Source organism: Apteryx mantelli, chromosome 8, assembly GCF_036417845.1.
Source record: "Apteryx mantelli isolate bAptMan1 chromosome 8, bAptMan1.hap1, whole genome shotgun sequence".
Lineage (NCBI taxonomy): Eukaryota > Metazoa > Chordata > Aves > Apterygiformes > Apterygidae > Apteryx > Apteryx mantelli.
This window is the reverse complement of record NC_089985.1, coordinates 37,807,652-37,834,082: the sequence shown is the minus strand read 5'-3', so window position 1 is coordinate 37,834,082 and position 26,431 is coordinate 37,807,652. Positions and strand designations below refer to the sequence as shown.

General features: G+C 48.5%; 1 protein-coding gene across 2 annotated transcripts in view; it reads left to right on the top strand.

Annotated features, from left to right (window-relative positions):
- The first annotated feature begins 564 nt into the window (after window positions 1–564).
- PLPP3 (phospholipid phosphatase 3) overlaps window positions 565–26,431 on the top strand; it is a 47,011-nt gene continuing 21,144 nt past the window's right edge. Inside the window, exons 1-2 of one of the 2 annotated variants that reach the window (XM_067301302.1) lie at window positions 565–1,259; window positions 24,589–24,743. In XM_067301302.1, coding sequence (XP_067157403.1) covers window positions 1,121–1,259; window positions 24,589–24,743 — 294 coding nt within the window. In that variant the 5' untranslated portion in view covers window positions 565–1,120. The remainder of the gene's footprint in view (window positions 1,260–24,588; window positions 24,744–26,431) is intronic. The other variant, XM_067301301.1, reaches the window with a different exon arrangement.

Here is a 26,431-nt window from a genome sequence, read left to right as displayed (position 1 = left end):
GGGTGCTCCCTGCCAGCCCTAGGGAGATCTGTGGGTGCCGCACCGGCTGGGTGCTCTAGCAAGGGGTCTGTCTCAGCGCACGGAGCAGAGGTGATGGGCAGGAAAAAAAACCAACAAAAAAACAGTGAAAAATGTTTAAAGTCATTTGTCACCAGGTTTCTCCCCTTCACACCGTCACCACCTTTTGGGAGTCCTCCAGCCTTGGAAACGCTGCTTGTTTTTCTTTTTCCCCCCAATCGCCCAGGACACTTTTCTGTTTGGTTTGTGAACGCTAGAGGCTCCCTCCTTCTGGTCTGCGAAAAACTTTAGTTCCTGACTCTTTTTTTTTTTTTTTTTTGGTAACTTCCCTCAGGAAAAAAATGTGGAGTTAATTATCTATGTAAAATGTCAGATGCAGGAAAGGGGCTGTGCTTACTTGGATATCCCATCCGAAGCGAAGTGACTGATTTTTTTTCTCTCCCCCCCACCTCCTTTTTTTTTTTTCTTTTTTTTTTTTTTTTCCTAAGGGGTGGAAAGGCGCTCGCGAAATAAAAGTGCAGAAACAAGCCGGTGGCTCCCAGAGCGGCCGGGGCGGGCGCGGCGGGAGCCCCCAGCGCAGCGCGGAGCGGAGCGCGGAGCCCACCTGCCCCCCGAGAGTCACCATCGCCGCCCGCCCGCCCTGACACCGTCCCCCCCCCGCGCACAAAGACACTCATATATACATATTTTTTTTTCTTTTTTTCCCCTTCCCCCCGACTTTTCCGCCAGGACTTTTCAACCGCCTTGGGACACCCGCAAACTTCTTTCTCCCCCTTTCCCTCCCACCCCTCCTGTGCTGGTGGTTTGGGGTTTGGTTTGTTGTTGTTGTTTTTCTTTTGGTGTGTGCGCCTTTTTTTTCTTCTTCTTTTTTTTCCTTTTTTTTTTTCCTGGGAAGACCCGCCTGCGTTTGGCCTCCTGTGCCCCACCGGAGAGGCCGGGAGCGGCTCCGGCAGCGCGGGCAGCACCTCCCCGGCGCACCGCGTGGGAGCCCCGCGGCGCGGCGCGGCCCGGCGCGGCTCGGCTCGGCTCGGCGCGGCTCAGCCCGGCTCGGCTCAGCCCGGCTCGGCTCGGCTCAGCTCGGCTCGGGCGCTCGCCCCCGATAATGCAGAGCTACAAGTACGACAAGGCGATTGCGCCGGAGAGCAAGAATGGGGGCAGCCCGGCGCTGAACAACAACCCGGCCAAGGGCAGCAGCAAGAAAGCCCTGCTCATCTGCCTCGACTGCCTCTGCCTCGTCATGGGTGAGCGGCTGCGGGGGCTGCGCGGCGCTGCGCGGGGCTGCGCGCTGCCTGCTCTCCCCTCCCCTCCCGCGCGGCTCCGCTTTCGCTCCCTGGGAAAGTTGCGCGCAAGGCGGGCGGGCGGGCGGCGGAGCCGGAGCCGCGGCGCTTCCGAAACAAAGCAGCGGCGCCGGGCGCGGAGCGGGGCGCGGAGCGGGGCGGGGGGCTCCGCGCTGCCGGGGGCTCCGCGCTGCCGGCGCTGGGGAGCAGCAGCGGGGTGTGCTGGCCGCGCTGACCGCCACGCTGCGGATTCACTGCCCTTTTTATTTTAATGCCTTTTTTCCCCCCCCTTCTTTTTTTTTTTTTGGCCCCCTCCTCCCAAAAGTGCGGTGCCCTGACCCCGTCCTGGGGAGGGGGAGGGCGCGCAGGGTGGGCCCGGCTGCGAGTCCCCCCCGCAGCGGGGTGCGGCGCGCTGCCGCCGGGCCCGGGACCCCCCCGGCCGGGGGCCGCGGCTGCTTCGTGGCCCTTCGCGGGCGCTCACCTTTGTAAGCTCCCGAGCCAGCTCCAGATGGAGGTAGTGCTCTATTCACATCGCAAACCAAGGAGCACGCTTCGGGCGCCTTGATTTTTATTTATTATTGCGGGGGGTGGGGGGGGGTAATGGAGAAAATGCGCTCTTGCCGTTGTTACTTTCTGTTGCTTGGATGTAGTTTTTAGCAGTGGTTCTGTCTTTCTTCGCTCTCCCCTTCTTGCACCAAGCACAGGCACCGCGCTGCATTAATTTCTTCCTTAAAAAGATTGCTTTGAAGTGTTTTCAGGCATCCTGTAGTCCCTGGCAGATTTCTGAGTTGCTAGCCCACTTGGCTTTTGGAAATGGTGTGGTATGTAAGGAAACTGTCAACAGTCTGTCTCCGAGAGATTTTGCATGCCAAAACATCAACCGTTCAATTATGGATGCAATGCTGAATATTTAATTGACAGATGCAGGCAGGGGAAATCAGCTAGCCTCCAACAAAGAGATTAATAACACAGCAGCACGTGAGTTTAATACTCCAGACACCACAGTCTTTAAAACAATTGTTTCTGCTTAGAGTACATTTTTTAAAGACTGTCAGTTTGATTTAATTTTTATGTAGTTTATTGATCATCTGGTGTGTATTACCAGGCACTAATATATTAAGAAGAGAGGCATGGTTTTCTCTTCATAGTCCCACAAGAATAGAGGCCAGTGCAGAAAGTTTCATCTTCTTGTATCTGGAAAAAATAAAAATACTTGATAGCCAATATATGAAGCTGATATAAGTAGAAACATAACTAGCTTGACTTACCTCACTTATTTAAAAGAAGACTAGATTCCTAGTAAAATGACTCCTAGGAGTTAGAACTTTTAAACCTTTATTTGCAAAAGTTTTCTTGACTTTAGGCATTCCTGGCATGAGTAAGTGCTATTTGAATGGGTAAAGGTGTTTCTTTTTTTTTTTTTTTTTCCTCTCTAGACTAAGGGGCCTAAATAAAAAAGCAATTAGTGGCCATATGTTATACTACTTGTGATAGTTTTGGTAAACAGAACTTATCAAACATCACTGGAAGGAATTGTTGGTGGTGAATAATGTAATACGGCGAATGCCGTGATTGTTGCTTTGTTTCAGATTATTGCAGGTGGAAATCAGAAAGTAAACAAGAGTTGGGTGCTTTTTTTTTTAGGGTGAGGAACATTTGAAAGTATGAACATGAACTAAGCAGTTGAAGGAAAGAGCTTAGATCTGACTAATCATGTGAAAAATGAACTGGTGGAATATAATAAGGAAGATAATTGTGTTTAACTGATGATGTTTGTTTGTGGAAAGTCTTTCCAAGCATACCCAGACCAGGCACGTCAGATGCATTGGTGGATAACTCTGCATCAGTTGCCATGAAAGCCAGCTGACCTGCTGACAGGAGACTTGGTCTGCTCTTAACTGTGCCTTTTGCTAGGAAGGACTGAGAGCTGTAGTTTCCATTTTTCTTCCTTGATTGCCATTTTTCTTCCTTCCTGAGGTTGTTACAAAAAAAAAAAATAGAAAAACCTTTGAAGGTGAGGGAGAAAAAGGTGCTCCAGCTGAAGTGTGCAAGAGAACATTGGGCAGGTATAAGGAGATGGGTATTTACTTGTTCAATAAAAAAGTGAGTCCTGTGTAAGATAATGATGCGCAGAATTGGATGAAATAACTCGTTTTAAGGTGGATGTATTCGGGAGAGGTCTTCTGCTGGTGCACATGGGCTTTGCCAATAGCCTTCAGTGCAGTTAAACTGCGTCACACCTCTTGTGTGTCTGCCCAAGCACATTCGGAGTAACAGGGAGACAGAAGGCCTCAGGCTCTTCCCATCTGAAGACCACTTTAGGGAAATGCTAAAACCCATCACTTGACTTGCAGAGGTTAATGACACAGCATTGGCTTCTGCTTCTGTTGGTGTTGCCCTTCAATTCTGATCTCAGGTGGTTTTCTGGGAGGAGAAAAATGGAAAGAATATGGCTGAAATTTCTTTTAAAAATGACACACACCACCTTTCTGTGAGGCAGTAGATATGTCTCAACACTTTGTTTTCATACAAATCTAAACAAATTACCCAGAAGACAATTATCATAAACATCTAAGAAAGTCAGAATAAGTAAAGCAGCGCTATCAGGAGCTTCCTTCAGCTTTAATTTGGGGCAAGCAGTTAGAAGGATCCCCTTTGTCTTCCATCGTTAAGCACAATGCTTATCTTGATAGTAAATGCATAAGAGGAAGATTTGTATCTTGGTTGCTTGGGGATCGCAGGGAGCCAAGTCGCTGAACCGTTGGCAGAAACCAAGTCTCTTTACTTGCTGTCAGAGCTTGCAGGCAGAATAGGTTGGATGAAGACCTGCTGAAAGGGCCCCCCTCCCTTCTCCTGCTCTTCTGCATGAGTACCTTGTGTTATCAGGGAGCTAAATCTGTCTAAATGCCCAAGTCCTAACGAAGTATGAGCGCACCTTGAATCAGAGTATCTCAAGCATCCGCACTGACAAAGCCCAGGTTTGTAACACGAGCAACAACGAGTTTGGTCACCGATCCTGTGAACTTCCCGTAAATTTTATGTCGGGGTTTTACTTGTAAAGAGAAGCAGGATAGAACTGAGTGTGCATTTCAACCAGGTCATCTGAGGGGGAAAAGTAACTTTCTCCATCTGCTTCCTCCCCTTTGGAGGGCTCTGTTTGGAGAGCTAGGAGATACTTCCTGAAATTGTTAGGGCTGCTGGCGAGCCGGTTGGCGTGTAGGAGTCCACACTGCCCCGTCCCTGCCTTGCTACGCGTGGGCTGCCAGCAACCAGCACACATGAAGAGCTGATTTAGGAATTCAGCCGGTCGCCTCCTCTCCACCTTCATCTTGTCATCCCCTGCCCAGTGGTGCATCCGAGAGTCACCTCCGCCGGCCCTTGGGGTGGCGATGGTTTGGAGCCTGGGCTGCGTCGATGAGGGATATAGGGTTAAATGTTAAATGTTAAATCTCCTCTCAGGCCTGCCTTTTTGACTTGGCAGGGTCTCCCGCGCTAGGAAAACTGTAACCAGCCACCTGTGCTTTGTTGACAGGTGCTAAGTCGAGCGTTTAATCTCCGAAAAGAGGAAGGCTGTGTCAGCAAGGCCGATAGGGCAGATTAGGGTCTTCGGTAGCTTTTATTTTTGCAGCTTATGCAGGTATAACGGCTTCCAAAAAGTCCTGGTTGTGCTATAAAATAGAGGGATTTCATCTGGCATACCTGGTTTCCAGGCTTGTGGAAATGAGGTTCATGTGAGCATATGTTTAAGGCTGGTTAGATGAAAATTGTACTTAATTTACTGCACTTCTTATTTTCTGCCTCTAATTTAATTTTCTCTCTTCCGTCAATCCCAGTTAATCTGTATAACAAAAATTTTACTGCCTTTAGGAGACTTTGAAGCAACAGATTGATAGTCCTCTTAAGACCTTAATGTCTCTTTAGTTATCTCACACATTTGGCATCGCTTCTTCTATAGTGAGCTTGATGCTAAAATGAACTTGAAAAGTAAATTAAATATTTATGCTAGCAAGACCTTGAAATGTTTATGTAAGCAGGGGATATAATCTTGTAATTTGGGATAACAATTTAGATTAGTTTAACTTTCCTCTTATGTGTAAAAAATTACGTTGGGTTCCTGCTTTTGGAAGCAGAAAGTTCTTGAGATCTGCGTGAGCCCCTGTCACTCTGTCATGAAAATCAGTGCAAACAGGACTGGGATTGTCACTTAATCGTAAGGAGTGGGAGGAATTAAAGACTAGGGATGAGGTTAGAGTTATTTGGATGCTGCAAAGTAGAAGTGGATGAGCTCAGCAACTTTGCTTTGTTTTGGTTGTTTTTTTGTTTTTAAGACTATCCCGCTGTGCAGGGCTCATCTGACATGTAGGTAGCATCTTTCCTTACACTCCTTGAGAAACTGCTGACCCAGTTGTTTTTTATTTTCAGCAAGGGACAACCATAGCTGAATGCTCTAAACTGACCAGGCAGCCAAAATGCCTCGGTGTTGTCTTCTCCTTATAGGTAGATGCGGGGCTCTTGATGAGTTAGTCCACGCCGCGCATGAGAAGCTGGGTGGGTGGAGACATGTTATCACGGTGCGGGTATTGCTAGACCAGGTTTGGTCATTAATGTTTATGTATTGCTTATTTTAATACCTGTAGGATCTTTTCCTGGCAGTACGTTGCCTGCGCAGTAGCAGGGTCCGTCACTGGCTTCGTGATGGTGGATTTGGAAGAGCTTGGGCAGAGGCAGGCTTGCAGAGGTGATGTCCTGGCATCGGGTTGTGTACCTTGGACGGGTTGCATCCAGCCTTGCCTTTGGAGCCTTTTCAAGCCTTGAAAGGCTTCGTATTAAATCAGCGATCGGCATCCAAGCGTGACACTCATCCTTAATTTTGCCTCTGTCTTTGAGGACAGAATGGGCTGCAGGTGACTGAAAAGAAAAAGATGAGATGGATGTGTTTTGGCGGTGTTTGAAAAGCCCAGTTTTGCGTTAGGCATTTTTAGTCTTTCTAAAACTAGTGACAATTATACTTGAGGTGTTAATTGCAGATCAAGGAAATGATGTGCCTATGGCAAACCAAGTCCTTGAGGAAATACATGTGCTTGCTTCACTGTGGAGTGAGGCAGCCTGAGGATCTGTCTTGAGGAAAGTAGCTTTCTGTGCAACTGCTTCATGGCCAAATGTGTTTGAATTCAGCGTACCTGTTGCTGAGGCAGGCGGGAGATGTGATCTAGATGACTTTTTTTTTTTAATCATATATGTTTATAGTGAGCACAGAAGTTAACATAAACATCACTCCCAGATCAAACAGATTGTTTTTATACCCTTCAAATCTCGATTTAATATGCATGCCTTTCACAGGCTGTTTTGGTCTGGCTTTGTCTGGATACAGGTGCATGGTGTATTCGCCAGAGCCGGATGCCTCTGCGCGGGCAGTCGGGAGCTGCTGCCGTATGCCACCCGGGAACGGTTTGCGTACCACGCTTTGGGAACCCGCTTGGCACGGGCATCGCCTTTGTAAACCCGGCCTCCTCTCTAGCGTCTGCATCGGAGCTACTGGAGATGTTTATGTGCCTTCATCTCCCACTGAAACTATTTGGGCCCTCCCGTTTGGCAGGGTTGGCTTATGGTCACTTTGGAAAAAAAAAGAAAAAAAAGCCCAAACCCTGCTCTGTAGCTTTCCATAGCAGAGCACGCTCAGGCCTCTCCATTTCATTCGCACAATGCTCCCGCTTCATGGGTTTTAATCCAGAGGGGACCATTGTGGTCATCCAGCCTGACTTCCTGTGCAACAACGGCGTGCCTGTTGAAGGCAGCGGAGGGAAGAAGGCAGCAGCCTCCAAGCCCTTATATCTTAACGTAAACACAGCCCTGGCTGAGAACTGCGCCGGCCGTGCCGCGTGCTGGGCGGCTCCCCGGGCGGAGGGGGGCAGAGAGCGGGGAACCCCCTCCCCGGATGCCGCTTGCCCTCGCGCGCAGCGGGATGCTGCTTAGCGTTTTACTATGAGCACTGTCTTTCTTTTTTTTTTTTTCTCCTTAGGGGCCCCGCAGTTGTGTTGTCTTTTTTGATAGCTCAGCTTTCACGTTTCAGAAAGAAAAAAAAAAAAAGGAGGGGGAAGGCTTCGCTGCGGTTGCAGAGCAAAGCTTGAACGTGAGACTTGAGTGAATGATAAAGCCTCAAAAAAAAGAGGTAGATTAAAATAATCCAACGCTTGCACTGTAATAATTGTGCTTAAGAATCACTTCTCGCTTTTTAACTGCGCACCGTGGCTTAGTTACAATGGCTTGGGTCCTGATCAGCGGCAGCAGCTCCCGGGTTAGACCCGATCAGGCAGAGCGTTGCCGAAAAGAGGAATTTGTAGCATCTTCCAATAGCTTTTAATGCAAGCTATTTGCAAAGCAGCCTTAAAAGTAAATTTGTTACCAACACAATGTATTGAAAAAGTTTGAAGATCAGGTTTGGCCTGGAGGATTTGTTAAGTATCAGAAATTCCTATAAACTGTCAAAGTTTGTCACGTATGAGGACATGTCTTTGGGTATTGTGAAGACAGAGTGTTGGAAACTGCCTCTCCAAAACAGAACATGTAACTGAACTCCAAAGCTTCTGATGCATTTGCTCCTGAAAATGCTTATGCTCTTTATCATCACGTGTGTTCTTATTCCAGTGGTGCCTCTAGCTCATGTCCGTATATGAAGTTGCCTTGTCAGAGCGTATGGTGCTTTCAGTTATGAACTAGCTGGCTAACCTGGGGCTGCTAGCCAAAATCCAAATGCAGCTTCAGTTGGTCTGGTGATGCTGGTCGTCCTCCGCATCAGCAGCGGATGTTCATAATCCTCTGGTACTTCCTCGTAATTTTTCATCCTTTGCCCCAAAAGACAGGGCAGCCAGGTTGACCTTAGTTCAGAGAACCTTGGGAGATGCCTCCAGCATTTCTAATAAAACACACCAGCAGGCTTAGTGTGCTGTGCCTGGGAGGCACAGCAAATCTGGAGTCTGGATTGACAGTGCACTTGCTCAAATTAGACTCAGCTAACCCAGGTACCAAGACCTTGTCCTAAACATCTAAGGTAGCTGTGGCATGAAGAAGTCCTTTGTCTCCTTTTGGGAGATTCTGTTGCTGCAAAACCTTGCATTTGTGATTAACTAAATCCACTGAAGCTTACCATATTGGGTCCTAACCTTGGTTTTAAGGTTAAACACAGGCCTGTGTAAGTTCATGCAAGTTGAAGGCATTAAGTGCGTGGTTGCCTACGAGCATGCAGTGTTTGCAGGTGGTAGGCTGTACCTCGGAGACGTTTCTGCTTTGCCGGTCGGAGGAACTGAATGCGATGTGGTTTTTCCTTCCGCAGGGTTAAACAGTGAAAGTGAAAGTTGCTGGTTAGTGGGTTTGGGCAGACATCCCTCTTGAAACAAATGATGATGCCTTTGAGAGGTGGCTTCTCACAGCACTGTCATAGTTGTAGCCTGCTGCTGCGAAAAGGAAGTGACAAATTGCTTGGCTCTCCTTGTAATTAGCTTTCAAATGGTTTTACTGTAAATTAGTGAGAATGGCAGTCATTTCTGAAGCTTTTACAGCAGTGCCCTTGGGTCTGATCATACATGTGTTGGAGGCAGGCACCGCAAGCGGATATTAATTCCATTGCCCTTAATTCATAGCGTGCTCATTCAAAGTTCAAGACATCATCGCATGCCTTCAAATGTGTTTGTCCAACCACTTAATTTGAAAGCAAATGTGGCAAACGGGTTTTGTGCTGCTTGTCTTCTTGACGCGTTGGAAGTTATTTACGACCTCCGTTTTCGGTTGGTTTGATGTGCCTTTCTTTAAACTCCCTTGCGAGGCTCGGTTCACGCTGTAGAGAAGGAGCAGCAAGCCGAGCTCCAGTTATCTTTCCCGCCGGGGTTGGCAGAGAAGTCTTTGCTGCAGTCTTTGTACGAGCGCAGCGGCCATGGCAACTAGCTCCGCACCCGAAACACTTCTGAGCCGAAGAGCTTTGAAGGCTTCCAAGGCTTTTTGTAAAGCCCGGCCGAAAATACCTCAGCCTGGGCCTTCCGCTTGAAGCAATAGCTTCATAAGGGAGGGTAGAAAATACCTCGCGGTGGGAAAGCGCTGGTAAGCATGTTTTGAGGTCGTTTTAGGAAACGCCGGGTGCATTTATTCTCTGAACGCTGTTCTGAGGCTCATGCAATGATTTGGGATGGATGGTTAGCTGACAGCAGGCAGCGTGACTCCTCTGTAGTCAATAGCTGTGAATCAGGTTGGCCTATCCGTTTTACTAAGTGGCTCCTTGACCACCTGTTAGGTGGACCTTGCTCTTTTGGGAGTTGCTTCTCCCTTCGACTGCTTATTTGCTGTCTACCAAAGAACCTAAAAGCTAAAAGAAGGAGTCCTCCACTGAGATTTGAGCCCTGCTGCCCTCAGTCCTGCACGGACATGTTGCAAGAGAAGGCTTCTGCCTCTGGGAATTTCTAATCTAACAAGACGGGGGAGAACCGGAGCGTGAAGGGAGTCCCACCTCCCGTGTGTAGGTGGGGAGCTGGAGCGGGGCGAGATTAAGGCCAGCACTTTGAAGGCAGTGTTGCCGCTCGGGATGCACGCAGGTGCCCAACGGGGTTTTCAGAGGTGCCTCTAATCCCTAGTAGTGTCAGTGGGTCTGGAAACGTAAGTGCATCTGCAAATGCAACCAGGCCTTTACCTGCTTCTTTAGGTGCCTCTTTTGAAATCCGACCTGCCGTGATGCGCGATGGTGGAGGAAGTCTGTGGCGTGCCTCCCGCCGCTCAGGCCTAGCCGTGTCCCTAGGACATGTGTGCACCTGTCCCAAGATCGAGACCTCGATTAGCAGTTCCTGTTACAGCTTACCAGTTACAGTGGCCTTATTTACATGTTTCCTTGTTTGCCAGAAAAGGAAAGTGGCCTTGGATTACCTGTTGCATCTGGAACTGGCTCATCTGTTCCAGCTGTAAAAGACCTGATTGATTTTTTTTTTTAATTTTTTTCCTGGTTAAAGAGAACTGGGAAAGGTGCACCGCGACATCTGCTAAGCAGTAGTATGCAATGCAAGTGGCTAATTCTCAAAAGAAGGGCTGGGACGGCATTTCAGCCTACTTGTAATTGCTAAGCAAAGAAAAATTTCCTTTTGCTGTCTGACCGCAAGAGGCTATGTTTTCAGCAAGGCCTGATTTTTATTTTTTTTTCCTCCTCCTCCCTTACGAAAGTTTGCCGCTTCAGTGACTTTATCTCGTGAAATATTTCCGTATTTTTCCTCTACTCCAGCGTGGATATTTCTTAGTTTAGCATTCCTCGTTTCTTGACCTTCCCTGCAGCGTTAGCATGCAACTGCCGTTCTGCTGCGGCGCCCACAGCGCGGTTAAAAACCAAGGTAACAGCAGCATTTTGAGTGAAGGGGATGAAATGTGGGATAGGTTCAGCGTATTTCTTTGTCATTGTTGGAGTCCTATTCAGTCTGAGGCTGAATAGTAGGGTGATTAGCATGTGGAAGCATTTCTAAAGCGTTGGGCTGGGAGGGAATTTTTTTTTTTTTTTCCTTAAAGGAGAAGTTTTGTGGTGTGTGTTTTTCTGACTGAGCTGGCATGAGCCTCTGTCAAATGAAAAACCACGGAAAAGTCAAAGAGTGTTTCAGAGAAGGCCTGTTTGGATGAAATCGCTGCATGCAGGGCTACAAAAAGTTTTCCAGCGCCCAGAGCTTCCGCAGGGTCTGTGGATACGGTGTTTTTAAAATGGCCAGACGAGTAGGGTAGAGTTTGATGCATCAGGATTGTGACTCTCCTGGCCTTTGCTCTCGTCAAAGCCGTCTGCAAAACTCAGTAGTGCTTGGAGAGCGCAGGATTGGCTCCCCCGTCCGAAAATCCACCTGCTGAAACGCTCAGCAGCGTCTCGCTTTCTCGGGGAGAGTGCGACGCTGGGGTTGATTAAAAAGCTGCCAGCAGCTGAAAAAACGGCAGTTTGCAATGAAATTGCTTCACGTGCTAGGCCTGGAGCTGGCTTCGGAGAAGAGGGTTCGCTTCCCCCCTGCCTGGAGGTTGCTGGTGGCAGAAGTCGGGCTTGAACCCCCCAACTCAAGCCTTAGCCCCCGCGTTGCTCCTTGCGGTGCATAAATTCCTTTCCGTTATCCCAGTTTGGGAGAGAGAAAGGAAAAAGCGCCTCTCCCGCTCGCTGCCGTCTCTTCACGTCGACTAGCGAAGGCTGATGAAAGTTGTTTAATTAAGGAGCACTTAGCTGCCTCTCGCTATCGTGGCTCGTGGAGGAAGGGCCCCTCGGTGTCTCCGGCTTGACAGCCCCCTTGCCGGGGTCACCAGCGGGAGGGTGAGGAGGGTCGTTCCTCTTCGGAATCGCCACCCAGTCACAGGCTCCCCGAGGCGAGTACGGCGGACTGAGCGCCGAGGGGTGCTGGGGGCATGGACACCCCGGATACGTAAGTATCTGCCTCAAATGGAGAGAGGGTGGTAGAAAAAGGAGAGGAAAGGGATGCCAGCGCGGCTGCTACGCCGCAGGAGGGGTGAGCAGCGGGGTCCGCCGTGCCCCGTGTCCCCGCTGCCGTTGGGTTTCCCGGGGTGCACAAGGCAGCCTCCGTCCCTCACGGTGGCACCTCCGAGCGCCACCGCGCTCTCGAGAAACGCCAGGAGCGATATAACAGGGAGGAGGTGCTACCAACCATCTCAACCAACCGGTTGTTGGTGTTTTTTCTTTTTTTTTTTTTTTCTTTCTTTTTTTTTATAGGCACCAGATGGTTTTAATAGAGGAAAGCTGAACTTCTTATGACCCTTCCCTACAGACATTGTTTGTTGTTTTGTAATTGTGGCCAGGACAAAACCATGTCCCAAAACCTGCAAGTGAGTGCGAGAGCTTCGTATTTTGGTACCTTCCTCCATCCTTGCCGAGGAGCTCCCCTTCCTACCCCCACGCTCCTCCTTTCTCTGGCATTCCCCTAAATTATCCAGGGGAAGCTCGTTGGCATAAAAGACTTGAGGCTTTCAACCAGTGCCGGTTAAACGGATTAGCAAGAGTACAAATTGGAGAAAACCAAACCATCTGAAAGTAAAGCACGAGGAAGCAATAAAATGTCAGGCCGTGTTTTTTTCTGTCTAGTTTATTAAAAATTCTCGTGATAAGCGAGAAAGCTTTCATGACTGGACAAGACCTGTATCCTGTCAAATGCATTGAAAGGTTTATTAGGAGGATAAAGGATTGCAGGCGGCGGGTTGTACGAGCAGCCTGCTGACATCAGCAGCCCTTCTGCCCTGAGCAGTTCCGGCAGGGTTAGAGCCGTTCTGCAATGGCACAGGAGCAGAAAGTGCAATGGGGAAACTGCTTCCCCTACGGAGAGTAAAAAATGCAAACGTACGAAAAGGGAGGTGTCTGGAGGCGAAGGTGGGAGACACGGGAGTCTGCTTTCTTAAAAACTGTCAGAAAATTAACATAGAAACTGTGGCTGGAGAAAAAGCTGTAGGAGAAAGCTAAAGGAAGAAGAGCAAAATCTATCAAATTGCTGCTAATGAAGGTCCCTGGGTGTTTTGCATGAATCCATAGTGCATCCGAAACCATGATTTTTGTCTGTAATTGTCCTCTGGCTGGTACCTTTGGGAGCAATGTTCCTCCAGGCTGACCATTTCTGAAAATTCCCTCTCACTCCCCCATGCTTGGTTTCTTTTCTGCCCAGGAGCTTGACTTCCAGTAAATCTGAAATAAGGATTCCTGGAAGTCCTAGATAGTTAGGCCCTGCAGAAATGAGCCTTTATTCCTATTCCCTTTCATTTCTTCTCCAATAAGGTTTGCTTCTTTAGCAGCACATAGAAAAAAAAATGACTTTGAGCATATGCTGAAAAATCCTGCGCTTGGCTAACCAGTCTCAGTTGGGAGCAAATATCTTAGAGGTCCCAGCTGCAGTGTTCATAACTTGCTATGGGTTTAGCACAGCACCCAGTGAAACCAATGGAAGCCTCTCATTGACCTTACTCATCTTTGGAGAAGGTACAAAAGAGCAGGACTGGCTCTTTTGTGAGTTTGAAGACAGAAGGAAATGTTTCTGTGGACTCAGGAGAGCCAGGACTCAAACATTCAGGCTCATACTGGCAATGAGGTCTGTGTGTCCAGCCTGGAATTACTATCAACCACTTCTCCTTGCACCCTTTGCAGTGTCCTCACACTTGCCTCCACCCTGGGAAGTCCCAAGGCTGTGCCTCCGCTGAGCGGCAGCTGACACCATCAGGCCCGCTGGGAGTCCGTGGGCTTGACCGTAGCAACACTAATCAGTTGTTAGATAGACGTTATCGTTTTTCCATTCTCTCGTTTCCAGCCTTCCTGCGGAGTCCCGCTGAAGGCATCTAGAGGAGGCTGCCTCCGAGCTAGGGAGAAGGAGCCAGAGGTCAGATGTGAGGCAGGTTTTTGGGTCCCAGGGCAGGTCGTGGGCAGGAGCAGGAGGGAAGCTCGCGGGGACGGTGGCAGCGCAGCCTCTCGGCAGGCGGTTCTCCTGGCCGGGAGCTCGCAGACGGGAGAGCTGGCCGCCCTTCTCAGGCGCCCCGTGTTTCGTGGTGCCTCTGCGCGCGGCCGGCGAAGGAGGCCGCCGAGACGCTGCAAACCGGGGGAGCGTCGTGGGGCAGGGGGAGGCGACGGCTCGGCCTCCCGCTCTCCGCGGGAAACCCAGCGGCGGTGGCGAGCCGCGGGATTGGAAACGCGCCCGTCAGAGGCGGTAGGCTTCGCGGAGAGGCACCTGCTCAAAGGCGAGATGCTCCACGAGGCCGGTGGCTTCTCGTTGGGAAATCGGTCCCTGTATTGCTGTTTGCGGATCAAATGCAAGACAAGCATTGAAATGCAGGAGATGATTGAAACGTTCGCTTCCGTACCATTGTGCTTGACTTCCCAATGTTTGGCGTGCCAAGGGTTGCGCCGGGAGCCAGCTGGCGCGCACGGGGCTCGCCTCCGAAGCGAGAGGAGGGCTGTTTGGTCTGAGGAGCCCAGAAGCAGGGTATTTTCCTCTGCAGCAGATGCAGCTATGTACATACACTCTTCCCCCCCAAGGTAAATTATCCCTTTCAGATACCTGGTTCCTCAGCTGCTGTATTGCCAGGTGCTGTTAAAGCTCCTGCTGTCGCCACTTTAATACCTACGGCGTTAAGAGGGACGAAAGCAGCAGGAATGGCAAGTATGGAGTGTAAACGGTAGCTTAATTTTAGTGTTTTGGTTTTTTTTTCCTCGCAGCAGAGGAGTGTGCCTTTCACACGAGAAAATACAGGTGATTCAGCTTGTAAGCCCTCGACGGGGCTAGGGGGAGCAAAAGTGACGGGCTGTTCAGCGCCGGCCGTCAAAACCATCCGGTTTATAAAATGCCTGTTTTGCTCGGTTAGGCGGTAGTGAATTTGCGGGAGAGCCATCCTCGTTGCCCGATCGTCCGCTAATCCCCCTCCAGCCGCCGAGCAGCGCTCTCCAGGCGCGGTGCGTGGTGGGGGACAGCTGCCAGGGCTGGGGGTGGAAGGCAGCGATGGTTCGGGATAGGGGAAAAGGCCGGGCTGATCCTTGGGGTTGCAAGCAGAAACCCGTTGGCTTCCCTAGCGGGGAGGCCAAGCTCTGGCTGGGCCACCAGGACACCGGCAGGGAGGTGCGGAGGGAAGGAAGGAGGCTGTGCTGGAGGCATGACCCATCCCACCCATGTGCAGCCTGTTTGCAGGAAACCTGGGGCCGGACAGTCACAATTTCCCTGCCAGAACCTTATTTGTACGCTTAACTGGAGAAGAAAAGGAAAAAAAGCCAACTTAAAAAAATGGATAACGTGTGGCATGTCGGGTGTATAAATCCTGACCCTCGCTACCTGCGAATCATGCGGCGGCACGTTAATTGGTGCCCCTCGCCGGACTAGGATTTGGCATGGGGTCTGCATGCCATTGCAAGCCCCGCGCAGGAGGACACAGGCGGCTAATGAACCCCTGCCAAACTCCAGCTCGGCTTCGGAGGCTTTTGAAGTTGGCTGGTCTTTCAGCGTTTTGTGTAGTAAGCCCTGAAAGGCATCAAATCATTCCTTTGACAGGGTTTAAAAAGGGCTAGTTTGTTGAATAACCACGTCTCTCCCAACTCCCGTCTGAGAACTGGAGCATCCAGAGGCGGCTTTCTGAGCGAAGCTGGAAATAGGCTGGAAGCAGAGGACGCCCCCCGCAAGCTCCTGAGATCCTGCCTCGGTGATGGGAGTCAGACGTGCTCTGGTTGCCATGAGGGGGCTTCAAGCGAAGAAGCCCTTTTCCTTTGCAAATCATTAAAAGCAAATGCACCACCAGCATTAAAAAAAAAAAAAAAAAAAAAACCCTTCTCAGAAACATAAAAGTGCTTAAAATAGAGGTCAGCAGCAGTGTGGTCCACGTATCCGGGATCACGGGGGAAAGGGGTTCGGGGCGGGAGCTGCGCTGTGCAGCGCTCGGTCTGGGTGCTCGTCGTGGTGCTTTTCCATCGACACGGTGGCCCGGGCGCGGGGCTTTGTTCCCGCGATTGGATTTCAGCCGGAGCGCTTCTCCTCCCCTTTTCGGTCTCCTTTCACAAAGGGAGTTGTTGTGGAGGGGGGAAAAAAAACAGTTTCCATGAAAACCTGCGATTTTTCAGGCAAGCATACCGGGCGGATTTCATGGCAATACCATGGTGAGGAGGAATAATGCAACTTGGCACGAAGCCCTGCAAAAAAAAAAAAAAAAAAAGGCAAAAAAAAAAAAAGACGGGGAGAACAGTGGAGCCTTTGTCAAAATTTGCTGCAATAAAGAAAAAAGGGCCTGCTATTCCCTTGGGCTCCCTTAACCTTTTTTCCCCAATTTATTCACACGTTTCGTGACAGGGGGGCACGGCATTGTTGTGCCGGGTCTAGAAAGGGAAGTTGGGAGTTATCCCGTTTTATTTTTAAGAGAACACTCTCCGCATTGTGTCCCGCGAGTCCGAGCGAGCAGCAGGCTGGCGGCCGCCGGCTCCGTTAGGATTCAGCCTGATTTCCACCGTACCGGGAGCAAATGTGTACGAAGCGGCAGGTCTCCTGCCTGGCCGCAGAGCGCGAGGCGTCAGCTGCTTCGGGCATCTCCTCCGCTGCAGATGACGACTTTCCGTCCGCGTTTCCAGCTCATTTTCACCGGAGTAGTTGAAACCATGCAATTTCCGCGGGGCAAATCCGGGCGTCTTGGCACCTCCAGGTTCCCCTGCAAAGCGGGGGGCTGAGCGGAGCTGTGCGTGATTTGCAGAGGTTTAAAGTTTGGTCTTTGCGTAAGCGGCTGCGCGGGAGCCTTGGGGGTATTTGCGTGCCCGCGATCCGCTCTGCGGCAGGTCCTGCTGCCATTTCCGTGCGTATCCAAAGAGTCTTTGGGCATCTCAGGGGCCCCGACTCAAGAAAGCGCCCACTGAGGACTGTAAGGTCCATCAAGGATGGACCTGAGCACCTGCCTTGGTCAAATTATTTCCTTGAGTGTGGTTTCCCCATAATATGAAGCTATTTCAATGAAAAATAAAAGTTATGTTTTTCTCCCTGAACAACACCAGGAGCACCAGTGCAATCTCAGTTATATCATGTATTCCCATCTATTAGGGTGCCACTCTCAGCAGTCAAAACGAGGAGGAGGGAGCAAGGAGGTGACTTCTCCACCTTTTTAACTATACCGGCATACAGGCAATGCCGTACGGGGCTCCAGAGTCCGCTGAGGTCAACCTCCGATGGACTGGAATGGCATTTGAATCGAGCACGTATGGTTTTTGACTTTCTTTCGGTGCTGAGTGCTGCGCGTTACAGCTTGGAAGCGATACCCAGTCTCGGCTACCGAGGGGGAAAAGTTTCATTTCCAGTTAATCAAGGGAGTTGTGTAATACCATTTGCTCCTGGGGAACTTCCAGAAAAAGAAAGAGAGGAGGGAGGGGGGAAAAGAAAAAAAGGAAAAAAGAAAAGGATTTATATAAGGCAAGTATATTAAGAAGAAATAAATTATGAATTAAAAGCGATTAGTGAACTTTTAAGGAAGAGGTCAAAAGCACGTTTTGGCCTACAAACTTTTTAAGCTTTCAGTGCTTGTATTCAGTTACAGAGTTATAACCCTGCGTTATTTGTGCAGGTGGCTGCTGCTGCAGATCCGAAGCAGGGCTGTGCATTTACAATAGGGACATTGACAGAACCGGGTCAGGGAGCTCCTTGCGGCGGTCGGGCTCCAGCGCCGCGGACGCGGGGTCTGCCTTCTCCTGGAAAGGGGCGCTTGCTCCCAAAAAACGTGCTGAATTACAGCCGAAACACCTGGCCGGGCCGCTCGGAGGAGAGGAAGCTTTGGAAGTTCAGCAGATGATTTTTCGTTTGTTTGTTCGAAGGGGCCTGATGTTGGCCAGGTTGAACTGGCTTTATTTTCACTTCAAAAGCTGCTGCGTTTGCTCCGTGTTTGTTTTAAAATATATAGTTTGTAGAACATAGAGTGTATAGAGAGCTCCCCGATTTCCCCCAAAGGAAGCTTTCCGGAGGCGCTTCCTCTATGCGCCGCTCTTCCTCGCCCCTTTCCCGCGGCGCGAGCTTTGCTGGAGGGCTCCTGGCCGGAGTCAGCCCCCGGTTTCAGCCCGCCCTTTGCAGGGAAAGCCGGGGCAGGGCAATTCACGGCAAACGCGGAGCAGCCGTGATGAGGCAAAGCTCGTTCCAAAACCCCAGCGACCGGCAGAGCGAAGCGTGTTCGCTTCGTTTCTAATTGAAAGCATAATAGTCACCGCCGTATATCTTTCACACAATACGTTTGCCCGGAGTATTGCAGAGTTCACAGTCCCTTTTAAATATTTCCCCGCCCTCTGTTCGCACTGGGTCATCCTAGGTCACACTTGTCATATCTGCTGAGATCTTCCAAACCGCTTGGTTTTATAGAGGTGCCTCCAAAGAGCCTGCCACACTGGGGAGTTTACTGCGTATCGCATTTTATTCCTTGCTCTAGACAATCGGAAATAATGTCTTTGCTTCCATCATGTTTGACTGCAGCTTGCTCTGGGTTCCTGTTTGTAATGTCCTTTATAGTTGCCCCCTCCAGCTTTTGCTGGTTGGCCAGTCTGACTTAAATTTGTTTTACCCCACGATTGCAGAATTTCATATGCGTCTAGATATTGTGGCTTGGATAAGGCCTTTTGTTCTTGTTAATGCATTTTTGGGGTATTAAAAATACATGCATGCTTTAATATAAGGCTCTTTTAATACATCAGTTCATGCCAAACTCCCGGGAGGAACATCTTAACAGGCTTCTTAGAATTCCCTTCTCATCTTTCTTTCTTTATGTTGTTTACCTCTGGAAATAGGTAACAGGTACTTTCTAAAGGAGCGGTATTTCTCCCAGCAAAAACAATGGCAGCACTCCCATTAATCTGGAACGTTTGGAAAAGGAGAACAAGGGGTCTGGCACATTACAGCTCCAGTTGTGTAAAGAAGCATTTCCTGCCCAAGTTTTGAATCCAAAAGGATTTTGCAGTTCATGAGAATAATTTGACATTTGGTTTAAAGTATCTGTGGCCAAGATCTTTTCTATAATATTCTCCCAGAATGGCTTGGTCAATCATCATACTCCAGATTACCAACTTGGATTTACCGCAGAAGATTGGTGTGGTGCTGCCACTTTCCTGCATGATGGTTGTGATCAGCAGGTGGAGATACCCATCAGTCATCCCATGGAGGTCCCTCCGCTGCCGCAGGTTCCTTCCAGAGGCTCTTTTCAAATACCTGTACCATTTGGGGTCGTAAATGTTATAGGGTTGTCCGTATAGAGAATGAATGTTCTTTGCTTTCTTCTTGAGTGCCATTGCACTGGCAGGATCTTGTGAGAAGGCAAGAAGTGCATCTTGCCCAGGATTCTGGTGTAACCATTTATTTTTTTTTTTTAATAAGAACCCAGAAAATATGATCATCCGGCTCAAAATGCATCTTTGTCTTCCCATCAGGAAGTCTCCTGGACTCTGTAGCAGCTGGTGGACCTGGGAATTGAGGTTTAAATTAAAGTCGCTATGAACTGGCTGAAATGCCAATGATAATAGAGTGAAGTGTCATCCTCTTGATAGACAGGAAGGACATCAGACAGATTGACATAGGCAGGAGCAAAGGTCAGTGTGAGTTACGTGGGAAAACCTGCAGTGAGCCGAAAATGAGCTAGTACTTTTTGTTTTGGTGGAAATCAACCCATCGTGTCCTAGGACTTTTCCAAATGAGTCAAATCAGTGCAATGCAATATATGCTGATCCTTCCTTTTAGGTTCTTCGGTGTTCTAAAGCAGGTACATGGTCTACAGTAAAGTCTAGGGTTTGTTTGTGTATGTAGAGAATTTTCTATCTTCATGCATTTGTGTAGCTAAGAGTAGTGGAACTGTAACAGAGTTGAATGGGAATGTGTTTTGAAAACAAAGACATTAGATGTGTTTCCAAAATACAGGCAGACGCAAAGAGCAGTCTTCTGGACTGCTGGAACCAAGATGAAGAACAATCAAGACTGAGCAGCTAATAAAATAAGGAGCTGAAGATGCTCTGTGTATTTCTGATACCAGCCTCGTTGTCTCTTGTGAATGTAGGGGCATCAGGTGCCAGATTCCACTGGAATTCACTGGGAAGGAGGCACATCACTGATGCTTTCAAAACTTTTGAAAATCGCAGCGTAATGGCCCATTCCAGCCTGCAGTAGGATCCTTCCTTTGGCCACTGCTGAACCATGGTTCGAGTCCTTTGAGATTAATTTTTGGTTGATCAGACTCCTACCCCTCCTTCCCCCATCCATTTTGTTGGTGCAGGTGCAGAATCAGGCCTTACTGGGATTGTCAGCATATGCCTGATATGATGGAAACGTGGAAAGATTTCTATTCTTTGTATTTATACAAATAAAATTTGTATAAATTTGTATTTATGTAAATATGTAAATACAATAAATTTGTATTTATACAAATTTATATTTTAAAATGCATACATACATACATACATGCATATATTTGTATAGCAACCAGCCTTGGTTGTTCACTCTTGCAGCAGCTGCTGGGGCTGATGGATTTTTTTTTTCTGGTCTGCAGTGGTGCAATTCTTCTCTAACAGTTGAGGAAGCCCTAATAAAAGCCCACCTTAGCCTAATCTAGTTTTTATACATTTTAAAATATGTACAAATACTGTAAACCGAATAAGTTTATATGTTCCCAAGATTAGCCACTACTTCCTTCAAATAGAAAGCCTGTCACTTGCTGGAACCCAAGTATTTACACAGTGTGCCTTGAATGGGGAATGAGATGCCCCACTCAGCCCTGCCAAATTATTTAATAATCTTTTTCACTTATTAAACTAGACCTCTAATCTATTGAAACCTTAAAAACACACCCAGGGCCTGGACACTGGAAGCCAAACGCATCACAGCGTGCTTGATCGAAATTACCGTTGATTCGTTGAGATAGCCAGCAACATCCCACTGACCTGCAATGTTGAAAGACGAAAGGTTCTCAGAAAGATTTATTAAAAAAAAAAAAACAAACCTCCGTTAAAACCCAAACATCAAAAAAAAAAAAAAAAGGCAGTGGTTAATTTAGAGCGAAGGTGAAGCTTGGACTGGGAAGATGAGAGCTGCGTTGGTGGGTTGCGGCAGGAGCAGCTCTTCCCTTCCCCTCCCTCCACGACTTTACCAAGGGGCAGCCAATCACAGTTTATCCCTTTTCTTTTTCCCCCTTTTTTTTTCCCCCTTCCCCCTCAAATCTGCACAAGTATTAACTTTTCAAAGTCTCCAGGATCCCAACACAGAGCCCTTTCTTCTGCCTTTTTGATTTTATGCGCATTTCAAGCTGGTCGGAGAGTACACTGGGGTTTTTCACTTTTTTTTTTTTCGTTTTTGCTTGGTGGTGGGGTTTTTGGCGTTTTCCTGCACGCTGCCAGCCTTCCCAGGGATTACTGCCTATTAATTGCTTGTTGATAAAGGTGCTGAATGAGGAAAGGAGCATTTTTTTTGCCTGGCGCTTAGATTTCCAAACTTGATTGGCTTTATTAAATGGAAAGACAAATAAATTTAAAGCCCGCACCGAAATATCTTAGCGTAGGACCCCAGCAGCTAGAGGTCACAAAGTCACTTTGACTTCCTCCCGACAAAAGCAACATCGTTTTTCACTGTACAGCGCGGCGGCGTCCTGCGGTGCCTCGCCGAGTTCATTAGTCCCCACACCTGCTCCGTGCACGGGCTCGAGCCACCCTCCGCGCACGACCGATGGCCAAGCTCCTGGGGGCTTGGATGGGACAGCATCGGCCCCCGGCGGGCTGCCATCGCGCTCACGCTTTGGAGCCCCGTTTGATCTCCTACAGCATATTTAGATGAAAACACGTGGTTGAGATTGCCTGGTTCTGTTATTATAGCAAAAAATCCCCCTTTATGGAGGGGGGAAAAACCCATCCTTCACAAGGTGAAGGATGTTGCACTGAGAAAGGTGCTGTCAGCTCCATTTACCTTCTTGAAAGGCAAATCGCTTTGTTGTCCTCTGCTTTGGTTTCCCCCATCTGTGAAATGGGTATAATAGCGGGTTCGCTAGTTAGAGGAGTCGCGTGTTAATAAGCTAGCGTGTTAGGGTATGGGCCATAGGCTGCAGCGTAACATCTCAGCATGGAAATATCAGTGTTAAGGAGGATTAAAACAAATCACTGCAGCCAGGGGTGCATAATCTGACTTGCCTATTAAAGGACCATGTTGGAGGGTTAGACTGTGGCACAAAAAGTGATGAGGGCAAATTTTATCCTCGTGGTGCAACCCTACGCTGCTCACCCTCTCTTTGCAAGGGTGTGTAGGCTATAGCCCCACTTTGGGATGCCTTTGCCTCTGGCAAATATACCAGTGTAAATGACGTCTCCGTGGTGTTTTGCCAAGGGATCCCAAAGGCATGTCTCTCCGCATTTAATTTTCCGTGTTCCTCCAGACTTCCCTCTGAAGCGTTTTCTGCAAAACCCATTCTCCGGATGCCTTTTGGCACCAACGCAGCCTTCTCTGTGCTGGAGCCCCGCTGCCAAAAAAATGTGGGTGGTGACCTAGTCACTTAGACAACCTGTGCTCCAAGAAATAATCCCTTGGAAGAAGAGGCATCTCTAGCACAATTTACGGTTCGGTGTGGACCGGGGCCCTCTGTCGCGTGGGTAATTGCAGCTGGAAGAGCAGCCTCTCACCCAGGCCTCGGAATCGGGGGCATGTTATGTCTTCTAAGTAATATCCGTTCAGCTATGGAGAGTATGTTTATGTTTCTCATGTTTAAAAAAGGGAGAGGGAAGAAAAAAAAAAAAAAAGGGAATCTGAGGTTACTGTTTTGCTGGAAAAATGTCAAGACTCGATTGGCAATATCCCACTAAACCACAAGTTTGTAGGAGAGAAAACAAAACCATTGGATTTTCTAAACGATGCCTATGTGCACTTTAAGAAAAAATGCCATATAGGTCAGTCGCACTCTTATTATAGCTGTGGCAATCGTACATATAATTGAAACGCGGAAATACTACCCCATGCTGTTCAATGAACGAAGGGAAAACAAATCTTTATTATTCCTGCGTTCGCATAATATATAGGAACACTATTGTCTTTTTTTCTTTTTTTCTTTTTCAAGCCAGTTTTAGCTTTCAGATGTATTTTATTGTCTGTGGGAACATGTGTTTTACAGACCTGTCATGTGAAAGCTATTAACAAGAGGAACTGGAGAAATAACAATAAGCCACGTAACCGTGGCATGTCTACTCCCCAAGTTCAACCGTTACGCTGCCGCTTCAAGTGGATGTGAAATTGGATCGCACCGAGCAGCGTTAGCTTTTCTACTGCAATTTTTCACTGGGAAGCTAAGGATTTTTTAAGTGGCCTATTAATATCATATTGCTGGCATAAGAGGTACTTTTCAGGGCCAAACTGGCTACGTATCAAAACGGTTAAATAGTGGAACGAAGATCAACTGGATTCACACGAGATGTCTGATTTTGTTTGCAAAATCTGAGCGGAGCAGGCAGCTCTGCAACCTTTATTCGGCTTCGCGCGTGCGTTGTGAACCGAACCGCCCCTCCGAGCAGCGCAGGCTTCAATGCTTATAATTAACCCGTTGCCAGAGTCGTTACAGAAATATCTCCAGCAGATCAGGTACCAACCGAGGGGAGAGTTCACATCTGCGTGGGATATGTCTGCTCGTGTGGAGGGGGAGATGGATAATGGGGACTGTCCTTTTTGTAAAGACCGACAACAACGAAAAACCCTAGTAATCCTGGATTAGAAAATCCTATTAGAAGTGCAACAAAAGGTGCCAAAATGGTTTGCACGAAGTAAAATGCAAAACCTTGTTTGCATGCAGACGGGGAATATTGTTTTGATGACGCTCAGGTTTTTAACTCTCGGGATGATACCTTTGCTAATTACCTATAGCTGATCATGATCACTAAAAATACACCGTGGCAAGTTCACAAAACCTAACAGCGCTTCCCTTGTAATTTTAAAAGAGAAAAGCTCTGATCTCGTAGCGCTTCAGGTGTGTAAACAAAACCACCAATGCTTAAGCAAGTCAGCGGCCAACAAATATTCCCTAGCGCTTTTTGTAAAATCTGGGTGTGAGACCTGTTGTTTTGGCCAAATGACAGCGTGAACCCCTCTGCTTTGCCTGCCTAAATGAGATGCATCTTCCAGCCGACGTGGCTTGTGTTTTTTGTGTTTCGTTTGGTGTGCTTGTTTCCCCTTATGTGGGTTTCCTTGCACGAGTGGGAGGAGAGTTTCCTCTAAGTCGTGGCTTGTGAGTGGGTTTCAGAGAGTTTTTTGGGATTGTTTTGGTGGGGACATTCTGCTCCTCTTGGTGATGAGCCTGGCAGCAAAGATGGATGGGGAAACTGAGGCACAGAGCATGCGTGTGCTCAGCCCAAGGGAACATCGGGCAGGAACATACCCCAGTGCTGCTCTTCTAAGCTGGAGGCAATGCTGTATTTCTCCAAAATAAAGAGTCCGCTGGACTCGGAGCATCAAGCCCTCTGTGGAGAAAAGTGCCACATTCGTTTTCATGGCTTTTTGCAGACGGACTGCTTTTGGTGTCCGTTCCTGTAAGTTAATATTTGCAACGCACAAGGCTTAACTCAAACGAGACAGTGCAGACATATGATAAGCATAACAGAAGAGATCCTTTTTCTCCTGCAAGAGAAACTTGGAAAAACAAATCCCAAAGCTGTTCGCTTTGGAAAGATATCAATATGAAAAGAAAAGCATGAAGAATGGTGCTGCCTTGTTTGCGAGGGTTTTTCTAGTTAGTTTTTTTTTCCGCTGGAGAGTGTTCGTATTTAGCTGTGTCACTGATCTGTTTTGTTCTTGTCTCCCCTTCTTTCTAGCCGGATTGCCCTTCCTGATCATTGAAACAAGCACAATCCAACCCTACCAGCGGGGCTTTTACTGCGACGATGACAGTATCAAGTACCCTCTGAAAATGGAGACGATCAACGATGCAGTGCTGTGTGCTGCGGGCATCCTCATCACCATCCTCGCCGTAAGTACTGCCTCCGAATCCACCTCTCTTGGGCACCCCCAATGTCTTTTTGTCAGCTCCAGAAGCCGCTAGCACCAACGTGGGCTTTCCCAGATCACCGAAACGCAGACAGCTTGGCGACCCGTACCAAAGCACTGCGTTTGAAATGTTCTTCTCCTACGCGCATTTGTAAGGATCTGTTAGGACTATGCTTCGAACAACTGAAAAACCCCGTATCAACCCCAGGAAGGGACGACTTAGGGGTCAATCCTAAGACACAAAGCTTTCCACCTTTAGCTTAGTTGATCAGGTCACCAGCCAGAGGTGATCCCAAAGCCCTTTGATCCCTGTGAGATGAACTGATGATGAGAAACTCATTGCAGTGCAGGGTGGCCGAGATCGCTGCGGGAGACTTCCCTAGCTCGGAGGCCACAGTAGAGCTGGGTACGGTCCCATACCTGGGTAGTCAAAAGAGAAATGCTAAAAGGCCTGCATGGCATTAAGCTCCTCTTCAAGTCAAGGTTTTCACTGGCCTTAATGCAAAGTAGAGTGGGACGGTGGAGTGGTCTGCTCTCCATCCGAGTGTCGGCATTGGGAGTTTAACCGTCTTGCTGATGTGTCCGCCCGGTCTTCGGAGGTGTACATCCGCTGTGCCATTATCTGACTTCCGCCTAAGCCCAAAGCTGTAAACATTTGCCGATGAAAGCTTGTGATGGGAGGAATGAGATTACTGTTGCAGCGCACAAACAGGCCCAAAGCTGTTTGGGCAAGTCTGGGAGCTCCACAATACAGGAGCCTTTTCACCCTCCAGTAGTAACTCAGCACAGAAGCAGAAAGGCTTGAGCGTCAGTAAGGACTTGGCATGGTTTGTCCCTATTCAAATAACTCCTGGTATTTGCCTATTTTATAAGACTTTAAAAAAAAAGATGCATCTTTTCAGCTAACCAATGCCTGGAAAAGTTTCACGGGTTAGTATTAGATTTTCAGACATAGTATATCACAGCTATATTTATAAAGGCAGTTCAAAGCTACTGGGGGGAGCTTATTCCCATGGCCCTAACCGTAAAAAGAAGTAGTTAATATGCCACCTTCCCAGTGTCTTCTCATTTCTTTTCTCCTGCCAGGACTCCCAGAGCTGTGCTGGGAAATGATTGCATGGTGAGAGCTTTATATTTCAGCCAAAAAGCTGAATTCAGTCAGTGGCCCTGCGAAGCCATTTCCTAATGTTCTCTCTTTATGAAAACGCGCAGACGGACAGCCACAGTGCCCACTGGTCGGGTACCTGAGCGTGGGTGGAGATAGCTGGATAGGGCTTTGTGCCACTGTCAGCAAATGCTGAAATGAAATCAGGAGGTGAAGCTCAGTCTGCTGTTGAGAAATAAGTCCAATAACCCTCCTGAACGTGGCAGACCCATCACTGCCCGGGTACTGAGAGTGCAGCAGCCCTTCTGGGGACACCCGTGGGGAGGCCGGTCTCGGACGATACGTCCCTGGCTCTGCGCCGCCGCTTGAGTCCTCTGCACAGCTGTAGACTTTTGCACGCCACTGCTGGCCAGCCTGACTTAACTGATGGGTGCTCTGATCTGTGGTGGGTGAAAGACCCAGACCCTCAGCCCCACTTGGGTTTTAAAAAGGTGGCTTTGCGCTAGCATGCGTCCCGTTCTCAGGCAGCGTGAAAGACCTGTCTTTTGAGCGTTGTTGAAACACTT